Source organism: Oratosquilla oratoria, chromosome 4 (assembly GCF_046742065.1).
Source record: "Oratosquilla oratoria isolate Oo_2021 chromosome 4, ASM4674206v1, whole genome shotgun sequence".
In the NCBI taxonomy this organism is placed as follows: Eukaryota; Metazoa; Arthropoda; class Malacostraca; order Stomatopoda; family Squillidae; genus Oratosquilla; species Oratosquilla oratoria.
The window spans coordinates 79,802,906-79,830,539 of NC_134780.1; the positions used below are offsets into that span (position 1 = coordinate 79,802,906).

The following is a 27,634-nucleotide window of genomic DNA, read 5'->3' on the forward strand; positions in this document are numbered from 1 at the left end:
TATACTTGTAACACCGACCACACTTTCTCATATTTAGGTTCTTCCTTGCAAGCTATTTCAAGTCTCCATTCCAGATGAACCATAGAAAGCTGTTAAGAGTTTTTATGATAGCACAGCCTGTGTATAATTAGAAATGGAGAGAATGGTTTGGGGTAAAGGTGGGACTTGGCCAGGGATGCTTTATGACGCCTTGGCTGTTCATTTTATAAGTGGATGGGGTGGTGTGAGGAGTAATAGGCTGAGGACTGCATAAGGTGGAGAAAAATGGGAGATAAGCCAGTTATTGTTTGCTGACAACACTACACTTGTGGTAGGATTAAGGAAGTTGAAGACAAGTGTGAAGATGGTAGCAAATTGGAAGTGATTGGAGAAAGTGAACAGCTTTAGATACTTGGGCACAGATGTGGCAGGAGTGGAGGTAGGGGTAGAATTTAGATTGAGAGAACACCTTGGGGGATTAAAAGTGTAATGAATGTTAAGAGATTATTCAGTGGAGTGATTGTGCCGACAGCACTGTATGGGGCAGAAACATGGAACATGAGTTTGAAAAGTATGGTGGAGTTACTAAGCTAGATAGTGAGAAACGAGGTAAAGAGGAAAGAAAGATTAGTAAAAGAGGTGTGGAAGGGGTGAACATGAGGGGATGGGTGGATGGGGAAGTGGTACGTCTGTGAGGAAGGGAGAAGATAGGGGCAAGTGGAGAATGGTTGTGTACAGATGATGCTGTGATGCATGGAAGGTAGTGGGTGAAGGATAGGGTGGGTTAGGGAGAGGTTGTGTGTGAATGATATTTTGATGCAGCCTAAAGGGATTTCTTGCTGTTTTCTCTTTTTCTGTGTGAGGGGATGGAGAAGTGGGGTTGCCAATTAAATGAAGCTGCCTTGCTGTGGATGTATTGTTTTGTTCAATTGCTTCTAACCCAGGGCAACAGGTAAGATGCAGGGTAGATCAGTCATGCAGGAGCCAAGAAAAGTGGGAGGGAGGGGTGGTGGATAGGAGTGGAGTGGATGGGGATGAAATGGGTGGGAGTGGAATTATACCTTTTGATTTTGGCTACCTCCCTTGTAAGGGGGGGGGGGAGAGAGAGGAAAAAAAAAAAAAAGGCAAGCCTGTGGTATATGTATGTACTTAATTTACAGGAAATGAGCCATGCTCACTGGATCATGTCTCCTATTCTCTAATTTTCTAACATGCATACATATACCAATGGCTTTTCCCCCTTACAAGGGAGGTAACCAAAGGCATAAATCCACTTCCACCCATTTCACACCCACATACTCCACTCCCATTTACCACTCCTCCCTCTTTTCTTGGCTCCTCCTGGATGACAGGTCCTCTCTGCATTTCACCCACTGCCCTGGGTAGCAAGACATATCACATCCATAGCAAGGCCACCCCATTTAATTGGCAACTCCACCTCTCCGTACCCTCGTGCAGAAAAAGATGAAGATGGGGAGAAATCCCTTTGGGCTGCATCAAAATATCATTAACACGTACTCCCTCGCGCCCCCCCCAACTCCCTTCCATGCATCACAGCATCATCCACCTCTATCTTCTGTCTTCTCCCTTCCTCAACAGACATTCCCCCTCTTTCCCTACTTCTGTACTGTTTCTGCCCCATACAGTGCTATTAGCACAATCCTCTTAGCATCCATTCCCAAATGTCGATTTCTCATTACACTTTTTAATTCATATGAAAGGGAATTGGATAGCTTTAGATACTTGGGTGTGAATGTGGCAGGAGTGGATTGAGAGAGAGAGAGAAGCAAGTAAATGCCTTGGGTGATTAAAAGGTCTATTGAAATGAACACCATGTGAGAATAGAGCCTTTAATAGTAAGCTTGTTACAGCTTTTTTAAGTACATAGTCTTAATACAAATGACTGAGATTAGATCAGGGGAACCAGGGGGTGTTGTCACCGAATACTAAGAAAGGAAGAAGATGGAACAATAGGCTGAGTGAAGGACATAGCTCAGAAGAAAATAAGAATGGTGAGCAATTGTCTACCAAGGGTGGACAACGACCTTGAGAGGAAAAAAGAAGATTTTGAAGGGCAAATAGGGATAGCTTTAAATTATGTTGGCAATGGATATTAAAGGAATTAGGTGAGGCAAGATATATTGAACATGACCCTATTTTGTTCACTTGTAGTTTCCTTGTATAATGGCTGGTTCCAAACATTTTCTAGAGATTTTTTTTTGGGCTCTCGTACCAGAAGTTTTGCATTTTCCCAGTCCATCTGGTGGTTGTTACTGTTCCTGTGTGCAACACGTGTGTTGGTGGTGACATCATGGTGGACACTGTATCGGTGTACCCGTACCCTTTTTGATCTTGTGATGTTTCCCCAATGCAATATACCAATGAGACCCATAACATCAGGGATAGGGAGTGCCCTCCCACAGAATAGCTGGTACATTGGCCAGACATCTGTCCCCTCTCCTGGATACCATCGGTGGAGCACATCTCTAACACTTGGGAGACATAATGGAAAGAATTGGAGATATCCCCTCCTGCAACATGAAGTTGGCAAGCTCCTTAAAGACAAAATGAAGGAGAAAATACTTCCTCTGCCCCCTAACGACTTTATTGATTTAATACAACTTTGTGTGGCATTTAACTATTTCAAGTTCCAGGACTGCTGTTTCCATCAGAAATTTGGTATTGCCATAGGTTCTCTGAACATAATCCTTGCCAATATGTATATGGAATTTTTAGAAGCAGGACCTCTTGTGGACATTGTTCCCAAGCAAATGAACTGACTGTGCTACATGGACAATATACTCCCAGGCAATTCAATCGGAAATGCTTCCAAACTGCATTGAATGAGGTAGATCCCACCATCCAGTTTTCCCTAGAAGAAATAATTCCTTTCCTTTCTTGCACATCTCAAAACAAGGTAACCAGCTGAAATTTTAAAGTATAGAGAAAACCACTAACAAAATTTATTTAATTAATTTCTACTCCCACCATGACATTAGGGTCAAGAAAGGAGTAGTGATAAGCTTCTTCCTTAGGGCAGAATATACAGTGAAGAATATCTAGAAGAGTGTTGGTATATCAGGGAGACTTTTTTAGAATCGAGACTTTTTTAGAATTAACGCTTCCAGATTTCCTTGTACATAAATGCAGAAAACAGGCCATTAAGATTCTGGAAGGCCATAGGCAGCAGGGCAGGACAGCCAAATGTCATGTTACCAACAAACAGTGTCACCACCAACCTGACTCCCATTTAAAAACCACCAATTTGGAAGTAGTGTGCCAGACCAGTAGGACAATTAAAAACCTCTATCACGAGGACAAGAATAAACGTTGGCAAAATGCTGGACAGTAAGTGGGTGTTTATCGGATTCTGTGCTCAGGATGCGAAAAATCCTACACTGGGGGAAACATCACGCAATAAAAAAATTGGGTATGAGAACACCAATACAATGTCCACCATGATGTCACCACCACCTGATGGACTGGGAAAATGCAGAACTTCTGGTATGTGAGCCCAATAAAATCTGTGGAAAATGTTTGGGAGCAGCCATCACACAAGAAACCAACACAAACAAAATAGGTGCATGTTCAATCTCTCTCCTCACCTAATTACTTTAATACCCATTGCCAACAAAATTCTAAGCACTCCCTAGTTGCCCTCCAAAATCCCCTTTTTCCTCTCAAGGTCGTTGTCCACCTTCAGTAGCAATTGCTCACTTTTTATTTTCTTCCTTTTGTTCCTCAACTAAGCTAATTTCCTTCACTCAGCCAATTGTTCCATTTTATCCTCAACCTTTCTTGTTCCCAGACATTTGGTCCATCTCCTTAAATTTTTCTAGTATTCAGTGATCCCACCTCCCTCCCCCATTCCTCTTACTTAATCTCAGTCATGTGCATCTGAAAAAGCTGTAACAAGTGAAACATACTAATAAAGGCTCTGTCTTCACATGGTGTTTATTTCCTTAGACTTTTTAATCACCAAAGTCATTTACTTGGTTCTCTCAATCCACATTCTACCTTCACTCCTCCCTTTCCTGCCACATTCACACCCAAGTATCTAAAGCTATCCACTTCCTCCATTCTCTCCCAAAGCAGAGTAATGCTTGACCCACATTTCATATTTACCAGTCTATCACCTCTTCAGACTCTACCTTTACTTTTTCCCCTACTTCTGTGATGGGATCAACAAGAATGCTACTACCATAATGTGCTTGGTTGCACAATGAGAAGGGGTGTTTATAGATTAGAATAAAGTCTTCTTTGTCAGATTTCAGTTTCTTTCATCCTGATTCTTTGGTAGATGGGGTCTAATCTCTGTGGAACCTATCCAAAGGTGTTAATTTTCTCCACTATAGATTTCTGTTCAATTCAACATTCTTCAGGGAGTATTCGATCTTTCTGAGGTTGGTTGGAATTATCCATCTATCAGCTACTCCAGCTGAACAGGTCTTACAAGAGAGGTGGACAGCCAAGGCATGCACTAAACCCTAACAATCATACATTTGTTTCCCTTAGCTTCTTGAGAATAAAGGGTTATAAATAAATATGAGATGATAACAATTAAAGGTGAGGAGGAGAACAGGGGTGGTAAGGGAGTTGGGAGATAGGGTGGATGAAAGAGTATTGGGATGGTTTGGGCACATGGAAAGTGAGTGAAGAAAGACTAGTAAAAGGTAGGGAAGACAGATGTGGAGGGAGTGAACACGAGGGGGCAACCTAGGATGAGATGGATGGATGGGGTGAAAGGGGCTTTCGGGAAGAGGGGGTCTGGTGAGGAAGAACAGGAGAGGACAGAAGACAAGGGTGAATGGAGGTATATGGATGATGATGTTGCATGAGGTGGGGGGTGAGGTAGTTGAGAAAAATTTGATGCAGCCCGAAGGGATTTCTCCCTGTAGTCTTCTTTTCTGCATGAGGGGACGGAGAGGGGGGTCACCGATTTAATGAAGAGGCCTTGCTGTTGATGTGCTGTCTTGCGACACTACCTCTGACACAGGGCAGTGGACAAGATGCAGGGTTGACCTGTCATCCAGGAGGTGCCAAGATAAGAGGGAGGGTAGAGGGTGGATGGGAGTGGAGTGTATTAGGGATGGAATGGGTGGGAATGGTTTTTATGCCTTTTTCTTTTTGGCTACCTCCCTTGTAAGGCGGAAAAAGCCTTTGGTATATGTATGTATGTATGTAACAATTAAAAATATTTTCCTGCCAAATGGTGAGCTGTCACAGCCACCAGGAGCACTCTCCTCCCACAGTAATTGCCTAGTTAACTAGAGGTTAAAAATCTGGAGATAAATACCACTCGGTGATGAAACAAAGGGTACAGCATTCCCTAAAAGGTCTAATTAGGGACCAAATCTTGGTTGGAGAAAATTAACACCTTTATACAGATATTGGAATTTGCCCAATGGTCAAATTAGGGCCAAAGAAAATGAACTAGGTTAAAACAAATGTTAATGTGTTATCAATATTTACCTCATTGAAGCATATGGCGATGACCCTCTGGAAAGATTCATGTGCTTGTACAATAGTACCCCAACATCCTTGTGTCCTGCTTCCACTGCAATAGTTAGGGCTGTGCTTCCATCCTGTTCAAGTGTATGATATGGTTAGCATAAGGTTACTTGCAAGTAAAATCCATTGCCTAAAAATACACAGACTGGAAAAAATTACAACTATTCACCTCTAGTTGGAATATATTTAAATTGTTGTCTGTATAGTATGAAAGCAGGTGTTTGTCTCCAGCTAGTTGGAGGAAAAGGGGTAACGGTTACCAACTGTCAACTCTTGGAGAAAATTCAAGCATGAGAAAGATCTTGCCTGGCAGCATTGGTCCCTGTTACTATGTTATCCCCTTTAATTCAACAACTTGATAAAGTCTGTTCTGACTAATTTCATTAAACTATATACAATTTTCAGGGAAAGAATGACGAATACAGTTTGAACATACATACATACATGTACCAAAGGCTTCCCCCACCTCCCTTACAAGGGTCATCCCTACACATCGCCCACTGCCCTTGGTCAGAAGCAGTGCAGCAAGACACTGCAAAGCCACTTCACTTAATCAGCACCCCCACCCCTTTGTCCCCTCATGCAGAAAAAGAGGAGAGAAATCCCTTCGAGCTGCATCAAAATATCATTCACACATACTCCCTCACCCCCCAACTCCCACCTCCTCCTTTCAATGCATCAAAGCATCATACATACACAACCATTCTCCATTCACCCCCATCTTCTGTCTTCTCCTGTCCTTCCTCATATATCTGCAATACCTCCCACAATGCCTTCATGTCTACCCTGTCATAAGCCTTTTCCAAATCCACAAAAGCCCATAAAATATTCTTACCTTTTCCTAAAGCCTTCTTGCACAACTGCCTCGCCTCAAAAATCTGATCCATGCAACCCCAATCCCTACTAAATCTACACTGTTCTTCAATCATTCCCTCTGTTGTTCTCCAATCCTCTAAATCAAAAACCTCCCATAAGCCCCCCAACTACACTCAACAAACTGATCCCTCTGAAACCACCACACACCCATCTACCCTCCCCAAACTTTAAACAACCTCACCAGCCAGTCCATTACTGCATCTCCCTTCCCCAGACATTCCACATGATACTCATCCAACCCAGGTGCCCCAACTGCTCTCGTCTTAACAACTGTCTTCACCTCATTTTTCCTCCACTTTTCTCACTCATCAGTGTCACTTTCTTAGTGCCTCCCATTTCAACTACCTTTCCCTCCCCATCCTCTCTTGCACTTAGCAACTCCCTAAAATACTCTGCCCATCTTCCTCTTATTGCTGTCACTTCCACACAAACCTTTTTTCTCTACTTGATTTGCCTCCTCTTCCTTAATTTCTTTCCAAAATGTCTCTCTATTACTTTCAAAATTTTCTGTCATACTTTTACCACATTTCACATCTGCTCTCTTTGCCAATCTGTAAATGCTCCCTTCTTCTCTTCTACAACCTCCTTTTACTTCCTCATCCCACCATTCACCACCCCTCCTTCTATTTCCTCCCATCTTCCTTGGTCCACACACCATCCTTGCACAACATGTGACACTCTCCCTGAACCACCCCCAGTTCCACTCCATCCTTCACCCCCTCCCACCCCTCTGTCTCCTCTTGTACCACTCCATTTCTTTCTCATTCAAACAGTTTACTCTAAAGACCTCCCTACCTTCTGTCCTTTTTCACTTTCTCCATCCATCAACTTACCTTCAACCAAAAAATTATGATATTCCTCCACTCTCTCCTTAGAACATGTACCTCCTGGTCACCACTATGTAGTCCATTAACCCCTTGAGTACCGGATGTGTGTTTTGTGACACCTATCTCTTCACTTGCTAGTATAGCCACCCCTTCTCTTCACTTCTGACACCCTCCAAACTACACTCCCAAACTCAAATTTTCCCCTCCCTTTTAACTTGGTTTCACTCAATGCCAACATATCCCATCTTTCTTCTCACAAACATACTGCCTATCTCTTCCTTTTTATTCTCATCTGTACCACATCCACACACATTAAAAGACCCAAACCTTAGGGTTCTGGTTGGAAAACTCCTCCCAAACCCTTTCTTTTTTAAGGAGTCCCCATTGGGGCTACAGGTAAAAGGATGTCTAGTCCTATCCTATTTTTGTCTCCTTTTTCAAATGGGAGCATGTGGCATTATTCTTTTCCCCCACCACAGGATTCGGCAAAAAAGAAAAAAAATATTCAGAGAAGTGGTACAGGACACTCGAAAGTTGGGGGACAGTTGCAGTATAATAAAATATTTCTATTCATAGAGATTTCATCTACCGCAGACAAAAGGTTTAGCTCTGGTCCATAGGGGTGCTCCCTCTAGACCCTAAAGTATCAGGTGCATGCTACTGAGCAGCTTTTAACCCCACAATAACATGCAGTCAATACCACAGTCTGAGTATGAATAAATATGTTTACTCTACCGTTTACTTACATTATCCATAAGAGAGGGGTCCGTATCAGGCTGAGCAACGAGATACCTGACGATTGCCAAGTGTCCATGTTCAGCAGCACACATGAGAGCTGTAGAACCATCCTCATCCTGAATGTTGACATCAGCTCCAGCAGCTACCAAAAGGCGCACCATATCTATCCTTCCATGGGACACGGCCAGCATTAATGCTGTCTGGCCATGCTGTCACAACAAATAGGAGTAATAAGAACCAGGAGAACTGGCAATATAAAAAACTTTTTCATAAAATCCAACTAAAATGAGATCAGGAATAAGAATGTCTACACTGTCCAATTAAGATTGGTGATATTTGTATACTTTATCACATAACCCGTCATCTATGAGGTGGTAAAATGAACAAGATGACAAATGGGTGTGGGATACAAGGTGCTTTGATTTGGCTATCCTCCTTACAAAGGGGTAAAGGGTTTTTGGTCTATATGTATATATACTGTTAAGGAAGGAAGGGGGAAGACAGAAGATAGTGGTGAGTAAAGAATGGTTGTGTATGGATGATGTTGTGATACAGTATATGGAAGGGAGTTGGGGAGTATGAGTGAATGACATTTTGATGCAGCCTAAAGGGATTTCTCATCTTCTCTATTTTTGCACGAGAGGATGGAGGGGGTCGCTTATTAGATGAAGCAGCCTTGCTGTGTCTTGCTGCAAGGCTTCTGACCCAGGCCAGTTATTGAGATGCAGAGATTACCTCTCGTCCACAAGGAGCCAAGAAAAGAGGGAGGTAGGGGTGGTGAATGGGAGTGGAGTATGTGGGGATGAAATGAGTGGGAGTGGATTTGCCTTCTGACTTGGTATATGTATGTATATGTTAACAAGTTAAAATCATTGATGTCAACAGTTCCCAATATTGTATGGAATTGATCAAACAGCTATCTTGTAATAAATTGTTCTTGATCTGCTTGTAATACAAGTCTTAAGAGTCTGCCTATGGTAATCCATTTTTTTATTGGATAGTACTCAGTTTTCCGAAATAATAATGCCAACCTACCTGGCTAGCTTTAATGTTCACATCTCCAAGTTGAAAGAGCCTCTGCACCACACTGGCATGAGTGTCAGATCGAATTTGTGCAAGAGAGACTAGCATTGTTGCAGTGTAGCCAGCTTTATTTTGCTGATTAATATTGCACACTTTTGAGTCGAGAAGGATGGAAACCACATCAAAGTTGCCATGGGAAACAGCATAATGCATGGCAGTATTTCCCTGTAATAGAGCAGAGGTTATTTGCAAAATATTCTTGAAGTCTTCATGTTAATGTCTGTTTCTACTCTTGTGGTATTTCAAATCTATAATAGCTGACATTTTAGGAACCATAACACCATAATTTTGGTAATGTAATTGCTGTAGAAATATTTGATTAAAAATATGAACAGTCCAAATGGTATTCACATGATCACAAAGTTCTTATATAAATAATAGAAGAGACATACTCACATTAACATCAGCAAGATTAACAACTCTTTGTAAAAGGCCTCGTGAATAATCTTCAAAAATGTCCATATAATCTTCAACATCCAAAGGCTTAGCACTCTTGGTACTTGAGATCTTGAATAAAGAGAGAACCTTTATAACTAAACATGCAAAACGCCTCAAAGTCGAGAATAAAACTTGACCTAAACATATATAAAGTACAAGAAACTACTACTAAACACAAATATTCAACCAATGAGAGTTACCTTGAACCAATCACGCTGTATCAAATTTATAGCATTTATCAACTGTTGACCAGAACGTATGGGTTTCCCTATGCTGTCATTTAAAACCTTCAGAGCTGCACGCATCTCCCGTGATGGCTGGGCCCTGTAATTAAAGCATCCATATATGAAATCAGTTTTACATACATATACCAAAGGCTTTTCCCCCCCTTACCAGGGAGGTAGCCAAAGTCAAGAGGCATAATTCACTCTCACCCATTTCATCCCCACCCACTCCACTCCCAATCACCATCTCTCCCTCCCTCCCTCTCTCTTTTCTTGGCTCCTCCTGGATGACAGGTCATCCCTGCATCTTGCCACCCATTGCCCTGGGTCAGAAGCAATGCAGTATAACACAGCACATCCACAGTTAGGCCACTTCATTTAATCAGGAACACCCCCCCCCTCTGTCCCCTCATGCAGAAATCAGTTTTACTATTGGCATTCTGTGGATGTAGAAACTACTTTCAAGAGTTTACATCTTGAAAAATGCTTACTACAAGACAGTCCTACTGCTAAATACAGCTTTAATGGGACAAATTATGTGTACCTGCATGTTGGACATCAAGGGACAATCATCTCTTTGCTACCCATTTTTTTTTTATCTGTATAACAATAGGCTTCTTCCATGTAAGGGAGGTAGCCAGCCAAGGCATACAACCACTACCAACCTTCAACAATTATCCCCCTTAGTTCCTTATGGATGAAGGGTCATACCTGTCCCCTGCACACTGCCAGGGTCAGAAACAATGCAGCAAGACATTCTATCCAGCCTAGTAACCCTTATCATACTTCTCCTGTCCATTTTCAAAACACAAAAATCCTAGAACCTCTAACTTTGACTGGATTTCCTTCACTGTCTCACATAAAGCAGAAAACCAATGAATGATCTCTTCAACTGAAGGGGTCTTTAATTCATCTGCCAACCTTCACCAATAACCAAGCCCCAAACCCAAGAAAACTTGATCCATCTTGACAATATTCAGTCTCAAATATTTGAACACAAGATAACAATTACCTTTCAAATAATATTCCCAGTAATTTACAAGGAAATCATTAGGTCTTCCCAAAGATAAAATCCCCACCAACAGTACCAAGGGCAAAGCCAACACCATCATCTCCCAATCACTCTCCTAAACACCCTCCAAAGTTCAGCTAGAATATGAAAGAACTACCTTCATCCCCTGCTTCCCTGTGTGGGGTATTGACTGCATAAAAGTTATGCAATCAGCATTTTAGTGGCTTTGGTGACATTGCTACTAATGACAGTCAAACATTCTTCTATGACTGAAAATTAATCTCCACTCAAAAATGAATCCTGACACATTCAACTTCTATCCTTCCTTTCTATTATTCACCTAATTCTCTCCTAAATCTCAACAACTTCACATCTACACTGTAATATTGTTTCTAAGGACAGAAGCACTGGTTATCACCAATTAAATACTAAATATTGCATCCCATAGCTTACACCCCAATGCTGTAAATATAGTCTGCAACTCTATGTAAAATAGCTGAAGAATACAACATATCCTCAAATTAAATCAAGACCCAATATGTAGTTACATTTGTCCTAAAGATCTTGCAATAAATGATCATCTTGACATGAAGAGGTTCAAAGTAGTCTTCAAATTTAGCATGCAAAACCAGTATTCTCTATATATTTTTACTTTTCAACACAAAAATAACACTCACTTCTTCCTAGGTTTACTGTCAGTGGGTGGTGTGACACTAAGGCGAGCTGCCACATTCTTGAAAGACTCTGGCAATGATTCATCTAGTTGTGATGAAACAGACACAGCCATGAAGGAACCCTCATCTCCTGAATCTTCTGCTTCACTTGAGGATGAGGGAGAGGAAGCAGTCACTACAGTTTCTTCTGTAGCCTTGATGACTGGCTCAGGATCAGTTTTTTCCACCCTTCTGAAAAAGTTATATAAAATCAATCCATATTTACTTTCCTATTCTTCAGGTTTGGCAAAAGGAGAGGATGTATTTTAGGTCATTATGGATTTGGAAAACACTTATGATATGGTAGAGAGGAAGGCATGTTGGGAGGTTTAGTAGATATTTGGGACTGGGGGAAAGCTGTTAAGGGCAGTCGAGTTTTTACGAGAGTAGTAGAACCTTTATTAGAATTGAAAATGGAGTGAGCACATGTTTTGAGGTAAAGGTGAAGTTGCATTAGGGATGTGTCATGTTGCCATGGCTGTTCAATGTGTACAGAAGTAGGGTGGTGCAGGAGGTAAATACAATGGTAATGTGCAGGGACTGGAGATGGTTAAAGAAAATGGAGAAAAGTGGGATGTGTGCCAATTATAGTTTGCTGATGACAATGTCCTTGTGGCAGAGTAAGAGGGGGGATTAAGTTAGTGGGGGAGTTTGGGAAGGTATGCAATAGGAGAAAATTGAAGGTAAATGTGGGTAAGAGTAAGGTGATGAGATGTACAAAGGGAAAGGATGGCAGCCAGCTGGAAGTAATTCTTAAAGGAGAGAGGCTGGAGGAAGGGGTATTTGGGGTTGCATGTAGCAGGAAAGGGAGGAAAAAAGGTGGAGGTAAATTGGAGACAGAGAAGCAAGTATATACCTTGAGGGATTAAAGTGTCATGAGAAATAGGCATTTGGGAATGGATGCAGAGATTATATGAGTGTGAATGTGCTGATGGCACTGTTGGGGCATACTTGGAATTTAAGTGAGAGGAAAAGTTTATATGTATGTGAGGTTAAATCTATGAAGTATGGTAGGGGTTACAAGGTTGGATAGATTGAGAAACGAGGAGGTGAGGAGGAGAGCCGGGGTGGAATAGGAGATAACAAATAGGGATGATGAAAGATTATTGGGATGGTTTGGACACATGGAAAGAATGAATGAAGAAAGATTAGTAAAAGGTGTGGAAAACAAAGGTGGACAGAGTAAACATGAGGGGATGACCAAGGATGGGATGGATGGATGGGGTAAGAGGGGAATGTCTGCTGAGCAAGGGAGATGGCTGGAAATAGGGGTGAGTAGAGAATCTACTATAAAAAATGTAGCCTCTGTCTGTTTGTTCAAACTCCTAGGGTTTTGGAGACAAATCCCCATAAGCATATATATTCTGATACCCTAAAAAAAAAAAAAAAAAAAAAAAAAGAAATTGTTAGGGTTAAGGGTTAAAGTTAGGTGGGGTATGTTTAGGTTAGGGATTATTCATGAGCTAGGTTTTGGGAGACCCCTATAACCACATATATTCTGAAACCCAAGGTACTTGGATAACTATCTTTCATTTGTATCTACTATAATGAAGTAGTAGCCTCTGTCTGTCTATTCACAAACTCCTCCAAAACCATATATATTCACCATAACCAAGGCTACTTGGATAAGTATATTTTATTTCCAAAGGGTGTCTCCCTCAAGTTTATTTTTTCTTTCTTTTTTAACATTTTATTTTTGTTACCTTTTCCATTGAGTTATATTGATACTTGTAACTTTACTCCACAAATTCTATCAAAATTAAGATGATCATCATTTGCCTGCAGCAATGCATGGGTAATTTGACTAGTGGCTATATAAAGGCGATACTGTGATGCAAGGCATGGAGGGGGGGGAGGTTGGTAGGGAGTGGTTATGTGTGAATGATATTTTGACAGAGCCCAAAGTGATATCTTCCTATCTTTTTTTCTGCATGAGGGGACAGAGAAGGGGGTTTGCCATTTAAATGAAGTAGCCTTGCTGTGGATGTGCTGTGTGTTGTTGTACTCCTTGTGATCCAGGGCAGTGGGGCAAGATACTGGGATCATCCATCATTAATGAAGAGCTAAGATGAGAGAGGAAAGGGTGGTGGATGGGAACGGAATGGGTAGGCGTGAAATGGGTGGCAGTACGTACATGCCTTTTGACTTGGCTACCTCCCATATAAGGGGGAAAGACCTCTTGGTATACAGATAGATTCTTCAGACACCCTATTCTACTGCAAATCTGACAAGCCATATTCCTGATATGTTTAAATCAAGCTTTTCTAAAAATATTTCATACAGTTTAACAAAGAGTTATCAGTTATCCAACATATACACACATTCTAGATTGACATAATGAAGTTATCAGTTATCCAACATATACACACATTCTAGATTGACATAATGAAGTTCACTCTTTAGTATGGGAAAACGAGTTAATTACACTAATGCAAGATAGAAGTATTGAGCCAACATACAAGAAACTATCACATCAGGCAGCCATGAGGCTCCACTGCAGGACTACCAGCCTATCCCTGAGGTGATGTTACAGCTAGTGTGTTTTTGCCAGTAGCTTATTCTAGCATGACAAGGTAGTTAGTATAACATCAAGTGCATGGGAAGTGTAAGATCCATGGTGAAATGGCTATGGTTGATAGTGTAGTAAAGCAATCATCTGAAGTCAGCAAATCCAATATTTAGTCTCAGAATATTAATCACTGTAGTAATAAACCTGGATGTGATACTCACGTCTCGTTTGTCTCTACTACTGTACTCTCCTTCTTCAAAAGACTTGAGCTTAGTTTTTCTTCCTTTGCAGCTGCATCAACGTGCTCTTCAAAACCATGGTTAACAAAACCTGATGCAACTTTAGTATATGTATTCTGTCGAACATATGGCACTCGCTTTTCCTGGAAAGAAATTAAAAATGATAACTAATTTATCTAACATATAATTGGTGCTCTAAAGATGATAAACTTACTGAAAAGAACCATGATACACAGCAATGAACTATTTGAATGTGTATTTACAGAGCTGTAGTATACATTCCTATGCTTCATTAACCCCTTTTGACATAAAGCAATTATAATGCTTACAAGGGAGGTACCCAAAGTTGAGACATAATTCCAATCCCACTCATTTCATCTCCACCCACTCCACTCTCATTCACCACCCCTTGCTTCCTCCTCCTTTTCTTGGCTCCTCTTGGATGATGGGTCATCCCCTCATGTTCAAAGGCATTTCATCTCAAACACATTTAAGCTCTTCCTCTCCTATGTTCCATGTTTCTGTCGCATACAGTGCTGTTGGCACAATCATTCCTTAATACAATCTCTTAGCATCCATTCCCAAATGTCTATTCCTCATTACACTTTTTAATTCCCCAAGGCACTTGCTTCTCTCAATCTACATTCTACCTCCATCTCCACTCCTCCCTTTCCCGCCATATTCACACCAAACTATCTAAAACTATCCACTTCCTCTAGTCTTTCTCCCTTAATACTTCCAATTTGCTGCCATCCTCTCCCCTTGTACATTTCATCACCTTACTTTTACCCACATTTATCTTCAACTTCCTTCTTTTGCACACCTTCCCAAACTCTGTCACTAACTTCCTTAATCCCTCCTCTGATGCTGCCACTAGCACAATGTCATCAGCAAACAACTGGCTTATCTCCCATTTTTCCCCATTTTCTTTAACCATCTCCAATCCCCCACCCATTACCCTTGTGTTTACTTCTTACACCACCCCATCCATGTATAAATTGAATAGCCATGGTGGCATGACACATCTCTGGTGAAGTCCCACCTTTACCTCAAACCACTCACTCTCTCCATTTCTAATTCTAACATAGGCTCTACTACTTTCGTAAAAACTCTTTGACTGCTCTTAACAGCTTTCCTCCTATCCCATGTATCTGCAATACCTCCCACAGTGCCTTCTGTTTACCCTTTCATAACCCTTTTTCAATTCCATAAAGGCCCAAAAAACATCCTTACCTTTTACTGAAGCTTTCTCACATATCTTCCTTACCACAAAAATCTGATCCAAGCAATCCCTACCTTTCCTAAACCCACACTGTTCTTCACCAATTACTCCCTCTGTTCCTTTCCTAATCCTCTCAATCAAAACCCTCACATAAGCCTTCCCAACTACACTGAAGAAAATCCCTCTGAAACTACTACACTCACACTTGTCCCAATTCCCTTGTAAAGTGGAACTATAAGGCACTCCTCCAGCACTCTACCCTCTTTTAAACAACCACTAAACAACCTCACCAGCCAGTCCTCCCTTTTTTTGGACACTGCTTATAACACCCATCTAACCCAGGTGCCTTATCTGCTATCATTTTAATAACTGGTTTCACCTCATCTTTCCTTATTTTTCCTCTATATTCCTCATTCATGACTGCCATTTTCTTAGTGCTTCCCACAGCAACCACCTTTTCCTCCCCATCCTCCTTCAAATTTAGCCCTTCTTCCTCTTACTGCAGTCTCTTCCATTATCACCTCTCCATCTGCACCTTTTACCTTTTCTTCTCTACTTGATTTGCCTCCTTTTCCTCTTAATTTCCTTCCAAAACATCTTTTTATTACTTTCAAAATTTTCTGTCATATTCTTACCCCATTTCACATCTGCTCTTCTCTTTGCCTCCTTTCTCTTATGCTTTACTTCTCTTTTCTTTGTACCTCTTACACAATTCTCTCATCCTATTTTGTAACCAATCTGTGAATGCTTGTTTCTTCTCTTCTACAACCCTTTTTATTTCATCATCCCACCACTCACTACCCTTCTTTCTATTTCCTCTCATCCTTCTTGTTCCACACACCATCTTTGCACTCCTTGAAATTCCCTCCTTGAAATCTCCCCATTCCTCCACTCCTAGTTCTATCCTTCACTCCCACTCTTATCTCAGCTTTTTCTTGTACTCCTTTTCTTTCTCATTTAAGGAGTTTACTCTGAGCACTTCCCTACCTTCTTTCCTTTTCCTCTTTCTCCATCTATCCTCCACTCTCAACTTACCTTCAACCAAAAAATTATCTGATATTCCCCCACTCTTTCCCCTAAGAACATGTACATCTAAAACTCTTCCTACTCTTTTCCTGGTTACCACTATATAGTCCATGAATGGCCTATCTACAACCCTCACATGTGTACTTATGCTTGACTTTCTTCCTAAACACTGTATTTTCTATCATCAACTCTCTAGACACATCTCCATCATCATCCCTCCACTACAATTTTTTCATGGAACTCCACACTTCCCAACCACTCCATCTATTGGTTTGTCTCCAACCCTAGCATTGAAATCTCCCAATGCCACTACATCAACATTTCTCCCTAAACCCTCTATGGAATCATTTACATCTATCCAAAAAGCCTCCCTCTCTATACTCTTCTCACCACCAGGCTCACATGCACTTACAAAGACCCACATCTCCCCATTTTCACCTCCATCCATATTAACCTTGAAGAAACCTTCCACTCCACCACACACCTATCTCTTCACCTACTAGTATAGCCACCCCTTCTCTCCCTGGTCCTCTCTTTACTCCTGACACCCTCCAAACTACACTCTCAAACTCAAACTCGCCCCTCCCTTTCAACTTAGTTTCACTCAATGCCAACACATCCATCTTCTCACAAACATACTGTCTCTTCCCTTTTACTCCAATCTGTACCGCACCTATGCACATTAAAAGACTAAAATCTTAGGGTCCTGTTTGGAAAACTCCTCCCAGACCCTCTTATGTCTTTGCTTTTTTTTTAGGAATGTCCGATTTCCATCTTTTTTTTACAACTCAAGTGGGAACACTTTGTGGCAATATTCTTTCTCCCCTACCACAGGGTTTGGCACAAATGGAAATGTATATTCAGAGAACTGGTACAGGACAGTATTAAGAGTGGGGGTACAGCATAATGGAGGGACAGTCACATTATGATATAGTAGCATAATTTCCCTACGAATAGAGAGTTCTTCTATCACAGACAAAATTATGTGTGGCTCTGGTCCATAGGGGCACCCCATATAGACCCTAAAGTATCAGCTGCATGCTACTGAGCAGCTTTTAAACCCACAATAACATGTAGTGAATACCCCAGACCTCCCTTATAAGGGGAACAAAGCCCTTGGTATATGTTGTATATATATGTAATTTTTCTTACCTGTGAAGAGCTACTAAGAGAAGGTACTGAGGAGGCAGCCTGGGATGAACCAGCTGATGACAAAGAGGTCTTATGTACAGATGTTTCTTGTGATGAAGTTGTTTGCGTTCCATCTTGCAAAGCTGAATTCTCTTTCACTGTGCTCAGTTTTGTTGGATCTTCCTCTTTACTTATATTCTGTGTTGAGTTCTCCTTAGTTACCTTTTGTGTTATATTTTCTTTAGTTACAGTTGTTACCGACTTCTCTTTAACTACATTTTCTGTTAAGTTGTTTTTAGCTACTACAGATGATGAAGTGGTCTCTGTTGTCAAACTTTCTTTTGAGGTTTCTTTGGGTTCACTCCGTGTTGAGGTCTCCTTAAGTACACTTAGTGTTGACATCTCTTTGGTTTTCTTCTGTAGGGAGTTGTCTTTATTCAAACTGAGTGATGTATTCTGTGCTGGACTTGGCTGAAGTGTGGTTTTACTCGAAGCAGTACTTTTATCAATGGTTGGACTTGGTTTGCTTTTAATTGGCTGTGCCTTACGCTGTATGGTAGGACTCTTTTGTATAGTTGGGCTCTTTCTTATTATGGTGGGACTTTTTTGCATATCTGTAACCTGAATTGATGGAATCTTTTGATAATCTGAAATCTGATGTAGTGATGACATGGTAGGCATTGGTGTACTCTTAGATTCCAACTGCTGCGATAAAGAACTACTTTGATTGAGTTGTGTTGAGGTTTTAGAATCAGTAAAGCTGCTTGTCATACTTGACAGCTTAGAATCTGTCAGACTTGAGCTTAAACTGGAACTACTTGACATATTTGCCATCTTTGCGTCCAGCAACTTGGATTCTGTTGCCTTTTGAATATCAACAAGTCTTGGAATTTTGGACATTTGCGGAGGTATTGGAGGCAAATTAGATCCTGTGGCACCACTCGTATTAAGAATATCTTTTGCCAGTGACTGAATGGCTTCGTTGCATTTGTCACACACTCGAACACCCGTGCTTCCAAAGGTTCTTCGTTCTACTTCAGGGGTAACTGCTGGACTTGTAGGAATAGTGTTTGTTTCCACATTCACAGTCTCCTTTTTCAATGGAAGCATCATGGTATTGGAGCCTGTGGTACGTGTATCAGGAGGCCTGGTTTGTACATACATATTGCTCGTAATTTTTGGTTTACACTGGTCACAGAGTTTGTCCTTTGTTGAACAATCTCCTACCCCAATGCTCCTTGTTCGAATATCATTACAACGGTCACAGTAGGTATCAGTAATTTTGTCATTACTTGAACCCACAGTACGAGTCAATACAGGAACTGCACACTTTTCACAAAGAATATCTGTAGTTTTGCAGTCTCCAACTCCAATAGCACGAGTCTTAACATTGCACTTGTCACATAGCAAATCTGTAATGCTTCCATCCCCAATAGCAATATTACGCAGTCTGACATTTGAACACTTGTCACAGATAACATGGTTGACGTCCCCAAATCCAATACCCATGTCTTTGGTGTTTGGTCTGACAGAAACACTTGCATTTTGCATTAATGGTTTAAATTTTGTGACAGTCAAGGTGGGATCGCTGATGCTCACCTGCACCCCACATTCAAGAGTGATTGGTTTGTCAGGTACAGGAAGACTTATGGACCTTACTCGTTGAAGTTCCTCTTTATGGTAAACCTCCCAGGTTCTCTTGGCTTCCTGAAGCTGGTTGTCAATGTCCTCTTGAGTGTAAAGGTTTGTCATAGAAAGGTTTGTGTTAACATTTTTTTCTTGTGTGATGATGGTTTCTGTATTGGTAGAATTATCAAAACTCAATGTTGGTGGAACAAGCTGGGGCTCTGACAGTCTACTTATTATTGCTGATTTTCTACCTAATTTGTCAAGTAATGCATTCTTTGGTGGACTCCCATTTTCTTCCATGTCCTTGTTGTCAGACTCTGAAGTGGTTTCTGTTTTGGTAAGATCTTCCTTTTCATTTGGGGTGATAACCTCTTCCACTTTGGGGATTTCTTCTTTTTTGTCAGGAGGCACAAGATCATCAGTATCAAGTGCAACACTTTTGTGTACTTTCTGATTTCTCTGGAAACACTGTAAACATGGTTTAGGTTTAATTTCTCTTTTCTTATCACAGTCTTTGCATTTGGTGTCTATACGATCTGTAGAGAGACCAACAGAACGTGTCTTTGCACCGACATGGGAAATGCCTACATCTCTTGTGATTATGCGACAACTGGTAGAAACATCCCTGTGTGATCGTCTGGAGAGTAGTGGTGTGTTGGGTGAGCTGAAACTTGCTGATCTCCGTACAGGAGTTCTCTCTTGTGCCTCTCTGATGAAGAGGGACAAGTCTTCTCGCTTGTCTGGGGAAGTGATACGAGTAGAGTGGACAGACTCAGCTTCTGACCCTTCTGACACTGAACTTGCTCTTGCTCTGCGATAAGATTTGAACTCCTCCAGGTTGACTCTCATTGCTAAAGAAACAGAAATTGGGTATAATTAGGTCCTGGAACAATATGTATGAGTTATGTAACAATTTAAGCAATTGTCATCCCATTACACATGCCCACACAAGCAATCCTGATCAAAAAGGTAAATTTCAATTTATGCACCATTACCTTCAAAGCAAGGTGACTATCAGAAACATCCTCACCCTTTACATTCCCATTATACTTATTTTCACATCCAATAGGGTAATGACCACTGAGCTTTAATACAATCCATAATGAGATTTACATAAAACAACTATGGTTCAGTCACGCATCATTTTATGATTACACTATTTTCCTTTCATAGACGAATGCCGATTCCTCTACTTTCAATGACTTGAAATGGTTTACTATTGATTTTATTTAAGGTCACAAAATCCCCCTATCAGGAAGTCAGGACAGTGGCCCTTACAGAGGACATTGTAGTGTGGAATTTAATAAACCATACAGCATTGAAACAACCATCACCTCGATCTTTGCCACATGTAACAATGCCTTAACCTGCATGGTCAGCCCAAATTCCTCTGACAGCATTCTCTCTTCTTACCCCCTACTAGATTCACCCCTTCATTCTTTGTAGATGTACAGTAAAAGTGTGCTATCATACATAAATGTCTATTAAAATCACTACACTCTTCAAACTTACGTGACTCACTCCTCCTCCTTGTGCCTTTCGGTGTGCTAGTCCCCCCTTTTGGGGGACCAAGTCGGCCTTCCATATCATCATCCGATACCTCCAGTGCTTCCCAATCTATGCCAATTGGAAGTGGAGGCTCCTCACTCGATGACCGTCCCCTGACACGTTTGAGGTGTTGCAGCAGTATTCTTTTTTCTTCTTTTAAGAGATTCAGCTTCATCTGTAAATGACAACTTTACTATGTACAATTATAAAATTTAAGTTATGAGGAACTTGACGGGAAGATCAATGATAGGATGGATGGATGGATGGATGGCCTGAACAGGGCCTTGAGTGCAAGGGTTTGTTCAGCAAGGATGGGAGGGGGCAAAAGATAGGTGTGAATTGTGTAGTTGTGAATAGATGAGAAAATGAGGCAGCCCAGAGGGATTTCTTTTTGTCTACTCTGTAATTTGAGTGGGTGAGGGGGTATGGATGCCATGTAATGAAGTAGTGTTCAGCTCTGCTGTGGAAATTCTGTGTCTTGCTGCATTACCTCTGACCCAAGCAATGGACAGTAGACATGGGTGACCATTCATCCATGAGGAGCTAAGATAAGAAAAACAAGTGTTGGATAGGCATGGGGTGGGCAAAGAAGAAGAAGAAAAAAAAAAAAAAAAAAAAAAAGTCATGCAGATCCATTAGTCTTTTCACTGTATTAGCTGTACTACTACTACTACTACTACTACTACTACTACTACTACTACTACTACTACTACTACTACTACTGTGCAAGCAAAGATCTTCCTATATACCAGTGGTTCCAAAACTATCATATATGACATCCTCTCTTTGCTTCAGCAGACCTACATGCCCCCTCTCCACCAACCTTTTTTTGTATTTATATGAAATTATGTTTCTTCTATTCGTATCTTAGCACAGAGCTAATCTGATAGAAAATGGGTTGAGGTGACTGAGAGAATTAAACTTTCCATGTATGTAGTGGTAGATACTTGTTCTTGGAATAATTTTGTTTTTCTTAATGATTTTTGAGTAGATGACTTCACACCTTCCTGGGAGAGTGAGCATTTTTTTTTTTCTTCTTCTTCTTCTTAGTTTGGGAACCACTGCTATATACTCTATCCTAAGGTGCTGTCAACTGTTAGGTAAATGGTTTCATCTTGCAGCTCCCTAAACTTAAAAATCACTAAAGGCATAATCAAGTCAGTTTAAAACTGTTTTCCACACACTCCACGATAGTTTTTCATCATTTGTTTGGACCATATGCCCAAACCACCAAAGCACTCTCTGGCCCACCTTATACAGGTTAGATAGACTGAGAAACGAAGTGAGGAAGAGAGCAGGAACAGAAAAGGAGATGGCAGACAGGGCTGATGAAAGATTATTGGGATGGTTTGGACACATGGAAAGAATGAGTGATCAAAGATTAGTACAAGAGGTGTGGATATACTGTGTCTTGCAGCAATGTGTTTGATCCAAAGTAGTTGGCAGATGCAGGGATGACCTCTCATCCATGAGGAGCTGAGATGGGAGGGGTGGAAAGGGTGGTGGAGGGGAGTGAAATGGGTGAGAATAGGTATGTGCCTCTGACTTTGTTACCTCCCCTATTAGGGGGGAAAAAAACTGCGACACTGCTTCTGACCCAGGGCAGTGGACAGGATGCAGGGATGACCCATCATCCAGGAGATGCCAAGATAGGAGGGAGGGAGGAGGGTGGAGGGGAGTGGAATATGGGAAATTAAATGGTTGGGAGTTATTTCTATGGCTTTTTCTTTTTGGCTACCCCCCATGTAAGGGGGAAAAAGCCTTTGGTATATGTATGTATGTATAAAGATATAATTTACCTCCCTATCCATTCCTTCATTTATCAATATATACAACCCCAGATCCTTGAAGCTCTCCACATCCTCAAGCCTCTTCCTCCTCACACTTTCATTCAATCTCCCACCATTACTACTTTATCTTCATCCACACTCCCTTAAAATTTCTTTTCTCATATGCTCTGCCAAAATCAACCATCAATTGCTCCAGTCTCCTCAGAATTACTCACTAATGAAGCCTGAAAACTGCTGTATATTTCACAATTCAGTAGGAGTGGAGACACTACATACTAGGGACTTCTTCCCCCTTATAAGGGTGGTAGCCAACCAAGATACACACCTACAACCACCCATTCTACTCACAACCAACACCCATTTGTTTTCCTTTCATCTTGGCTCCTTGTGGATGAAAGGTATTGTGGTGACACCAAGTTAATAGTGGGTGATGAGGTCATTGAAGAGGCCTCAGCTCAGGCAGAGATAATGAAATTTCTAATCAGAGATAAATTTTTAGAGGAAAATGAGGGGAGCAAAAATCCAGGTTTAGAAGATATATATGTAGAAGCGAGGGAATTGCTCAATCTCTTGGGATCATTGGATGTAACAAAAAGCTTCTGGTCCTGACAGGATCTCAAACTGGATACTTAAAGAATGTAGGGAACAGCTAGTGGACAAGATTCAATCTTATTACACATTCACAGAAAAAAAGCACTGAGCTGCTTGATTGAAAAAGGGCAAATGTGGTGCCAATACACAAAGGTGGAAATAAGGAGACACCACTAAATTCACTGAACAGCACAATAGTGAAATTATGTGAAAAGATTGTGAAAGATTGATGAATCTTGAAGAGATGAACATTCTGACAGACAGTCAGTTTGGCTTCAGATCTGGAAGGTCATATGTGTTGAACCTTTTAAGCTTTTACGCAAGTGTGATTGATGCACTGCAAAAGAGAGAGGGATGAGTGGAGTGCATGTACCTCAGCCTACATTTGATAAAGTACCTCACAGTTGAATTATGTGGAATTTGGAGCACACTGAAGGACTTGCGAGGCAAACTACTACAATGGATGAAAGATTTTTTGAAGGAGGATACGTGAGGAAAGTACTAAAGGTTAAGATATCAAGATGGATAGCAGTTATGAGCAGAGTTCCACAGGATTCAGTGCTTGCACCTATAATGTTTCTTATTTGTGTCAATGACATGATGGAAAGAAGAACAAGCTACACTAACATGCTTGCAAACGATGCAAAAATCATAATATAAATGAAAAAAAAAGAGGAGGACAGTAGACTATTACAGAAAGATCTCGACACTATTTTTGCATGGAGCCAAGAATGGGAAATGAAGTTCAATAACAAAAAATGCAAAGTACTAGAAATGGGCAATAGTGGTAAAAGACCATTCCTATTCCTTGGGAAGTGAACCCATTACATAAGCAAGAGGAGAAAGATTTGAGTGTGTTGATAAAAGACAACCTGTCACCTTACAGACACATTAGCAGGATTGCAGGAGAGACATGGACGACTGCAGAAGATTAAAGTGGCATTCTACTATTTGGATGAAAAGATGATGAATAAACTCATTGAAACCCTGATATATCCTGATAAGGTCCTCACACAGAGTGAAGGATATAAGCAAGATCAAGAGAATACAAAGGGTCAGAAGTAATGTAGCAAGACAGTACATCCACAGCAAGGGGTCGCTTCACTTAATCAGCAACCCCCCCCCTCCCTTCCCTGTCCTCTAATTCAGAAAAAGAGAAGATGGGGAGAAATCCCTTTGGGCTGTGTCAAAATATCATTCAGACATAAGCAAACCCTACCCACCCCCATCCCCCAGCAATCTTTTCCTTACATAACAGTATCATCTATACAAAGTCACTTTCCACTCATCCCCATCTCCTGCCTTCTCCCTTCCTTGCTCAACAGACCTTTCCCTCTTGCTCAATGCCTTCACCCCATCCATCTCATCCTCAGTTGTCCCCTCAAGTTCACTCCCACCACATTGTACTGAATGTTAACCTTTTTGATATGATGATGTCTATGTAGGCATCATGAGGCATGAGTGGGTGTACAAGGCTGCCAGCATCAGTATCTTGATTATATTTATTTTGTAGTTGTAGCTGAATGACTCTCGAATTCTGTGAGCTGGTTTGATCACGTTTTCTGCATTTATTATTACTCAGAGTGAAAGAGAATGAATAATACAGCAGTGACCTTATGTTTCATAATGCAAGTAGTGTGATGCATCATGCATTAGGCGTCCGATGCTGCACACGAGAATTTGACTCGTATTGAAGAGGTTAAGTTATACAAATGCAAGGGATGTTCACTGGCTAAGTGGCTTATTGCATTGCTACTTTGGGAGAAAGGTAAGGAGTGGAGATAGTTCATGGCTGCCACAAGGCAATTTCATAGTAGGGGCAAACTACATTAAATTCCCATATTTCATAAAAATCCTTCACAAGGAATCACCATCCTAGCCCTATCTATGAGGGGAAGTTTTGCAATCTTAAACCAAATCACAACTGAAACAGCCTGGAGAATAAAATACTACAATTTACACCCCTTAAACATATACAATGATTATAAAAAAAAAAAAAAAAAAAAAAAACTTACATGTTCTTCAAGTGAATTTTCATAAATATTTACTTCTTCAAGAGGATTTTGAAAAATATATTCATCATTTTCAAGTGGATTTTGAAAAATATATTCATCATTTTCAAGTGGATTTTGAAAAATATATTCATTTTCAAGTGGATTTTGAAAAATATATTCATTTTCAAGTGGATTTTGAAAAATATTTCCTTCAATGTCTTCAAGGGGATTTTCAAAAATATTAACTATATTTTCAGGGCATGTGAGCTTATTATACTGTAGTTTTTCAAATTGCACAGTGTGTGATGATTCCACTTTCTTTCTGACTTTCTTTGGGATATCTGGTGCAATGTCAATATTTCTTAAATCTTCACTTTTCCCATTTTGGCTACTGCCTGGTACACTTAAAGAGTTACACATGTCCGGATCCCTTGGTATGCATACCATATTACCCATTGCTGTTAAGAATCTTGTAACTCAAGATTACAGCCACAAATATGTTCATTTCCATTTAAAATTAACCAAACTAAATGTTCAGTATAAATATTTTCTCCACCTTATGCTACAAGACTGTGAAAGAGGTCACACAAATCTAAGATTAATGATAAGATACTTCTGACCACTTTGATAAGAACTTATCTATGATAGCAATCTTTGGGATTTATCGAAGAATTGCAAATTTATGTAAGAGACTAAAGGGAATGGGAGTGGCATTTACTAATAGCAAATAAGGCTGTAAGAGGGAGATGAACAGAAATTTTGAGTTGGTGAATGAACTGGATAGAGTGGCCCCTATGTTACAAATTTGTATATTTTCTAATAATCTTTTGAAACTGATTACAAAGTACAATAAAATACCAAATATCCAGTATTCAGCCATCTAGAATTCTCAAGTAACTGAACCAAACAGATCGGAATTTCCACCAGAAAAAAAAAATAAATAAATAAATAAATAAATAAATAAATAAAAAAATAATAATAATAATAAAGACATACGTGATCTATATTGCCTGGGAGACAAATGTATGGAGGGTATGTGCTCTGACTTGGTCACCCACCTATAAGGGGAAAAAGCTCTTGGTATATAAATAGTAGATGAGGGGGTGCCTAAAAGTCACCAGAATAGTTTTTTGTGGGACAAACCCATAATAGTTCAGGCTTCTGCCACTAGATGCTGCATGAGACAACTGTTAGGCATCAATCTCACTGGGGTTGTTGTGGGAAGACATATGCCCTGTGGTTCACCACTGTTTTGAAGTGTTTTGTGACATTTTGCCTATTTTTAAGATGGATGAAAGGAAGGAGTAGCATGCTGCTGTGAAATTATGTTTTTTTCTGGGGAAAAATGGCAGCTGAGACAATTATCATGCTTCAAACAGCTTATAAAGATGCTGCCATAAGCAAAACACAAGTTTATGAGTGGTTTGCACACTTTAGGAATGATAGTTAGAAGACCAATCTCATTCAGGGCAACTGTCAACCTCCTGAACTGATGAAAACATTACAAAAATTCATGAACTGATCTTGGAGAACTATCACCAAACAATTGACAAACTTGTTGATTTGAGTGGCGTTTCCTGGAGCTCCTGCCAATAAATTTTGACTGAGGAATTAGGGATGAAATAGAGTTGCAGCAAAATTGGTGCCTTGCTGACTCGTGGATAATCAAAAGCGGTCATGAATGTGTGCCAAGAACTGAAAGAAGAGTTGGAAGTTGATCCAAACTTTTTTTTCGAAAGTCACTAGTGATGTAAGTTGGTGCTACAGCTATGACCTGGAAATAAAGCAGCAGTGAAGTCAGAGGAAACATCCAACATCACAACCCAAAAAAGCACGTCAAGTGAAGTCCAATGTCAAGATAATGTTGATTTGTTTTGTTGATGCAAGAGGAATTATTTATAAAGAATTTGTTCACCATGGTCAAACTGTTGGCAAGACTTTTTACATGGCAGTTCAGAACTGTTTGCAAGATGCACCGAGATAGAAATGCCCTGACCTGTGGAAAAGTGGAGAGTGATTGTTTCATCATGACAATGCACCAATACATTGCCTTGAGTATGAGAGAGTTTCTCACCAAAAATGGTATGACCCTACTTACCCACCCTCCCTATTCACCCAATCTTGCTCCCTATGATTCCCACCTCCCTCTGAATGAAGAAAGTCCTCAAAGAAAAATGTTTTGCATAGATGGAAGAGGTTAAGAAGAAAACGACGAAGGAGTTAAATGGCATACATCTGCAAGAGTTCCAGAAAAGTTTTGTAGAGTGAAAAACACATCTGGAACAGTGTGCTGCTTCACATGCAGAATAATTTGAAGGCAATAAAAGTGTAGACATGTAAATATCTGAGCCACATTTATTGTTAAATAAATGCAATTAGACATAATACATGAGGTGGGCTAGCATGGGAGAGAAGCATCTTCACCCCTTTCATTCCCTGCTTTCACCATGAAAACTGCATCACATTACACTACACTTGTCTTCCCAATGATAAATTTGTATAGGCAAAAGTTACAACATAAAGCTACATGCTCAGCCACCTTGCTATCTCTTAC

General features: G+C 40.5%; 1 protein-coding gene across 5 annotated transcripts in view; it reads right to left on the minus strand.

Moving 5' to 3' along the window:
* The window catches only part of Kank (KN motif and ankyrin repeat domain-containing protein 2 kank), a 231,029-nt gene that overhangs the window by 2,905 nt on the left and 200,490 nt on the right, over positions 1–27,634 (minus strand). For 4 of the 5 annotated variants that reach the window (XM_076184458.1, XM_076184460.1, XM_076184459.1 and 1 more), the window contains 9 exons: positions 20,670–20,880; positions 17,550–20,008; positions 14,132–14,292; positions 11,366–11,593; positions 9,653–9,776; positions 9,411–9,521; positions 8,967–9,179; positions 7,940–8,140; positions 5,452–5,564 (listed from right to left, as the gene is read on the minus strand). In XM_076184458.1, the coding sequence (XP_076040573.1) occupies positions 5,452–5,564; positions 7,940–8,140; positions 8,967–9,179; positions 9,411–9,521; positions 9,653–9,776; positions 11,366–11,593; positions 14,132–14,292; positions 17,550–20,008; positions 20,670–20,880 (3,821 nt within the window). Of the gene's footprint in view, positions 1–5,451; positions 5,565–7,939; positions 8,141–8,966; positions 9,180–9,410; positions 9,522–9,652; positions 9,777–11,365; positions 11,594–14,131; positions 14,293–17,549; positions 20,009–20,669; positions 20,881–25,101; positions 25,640–27,634 lie in introns of those variants that run through there. The other variant, XM_076184461.1, reaches the window with a different exon arrangement.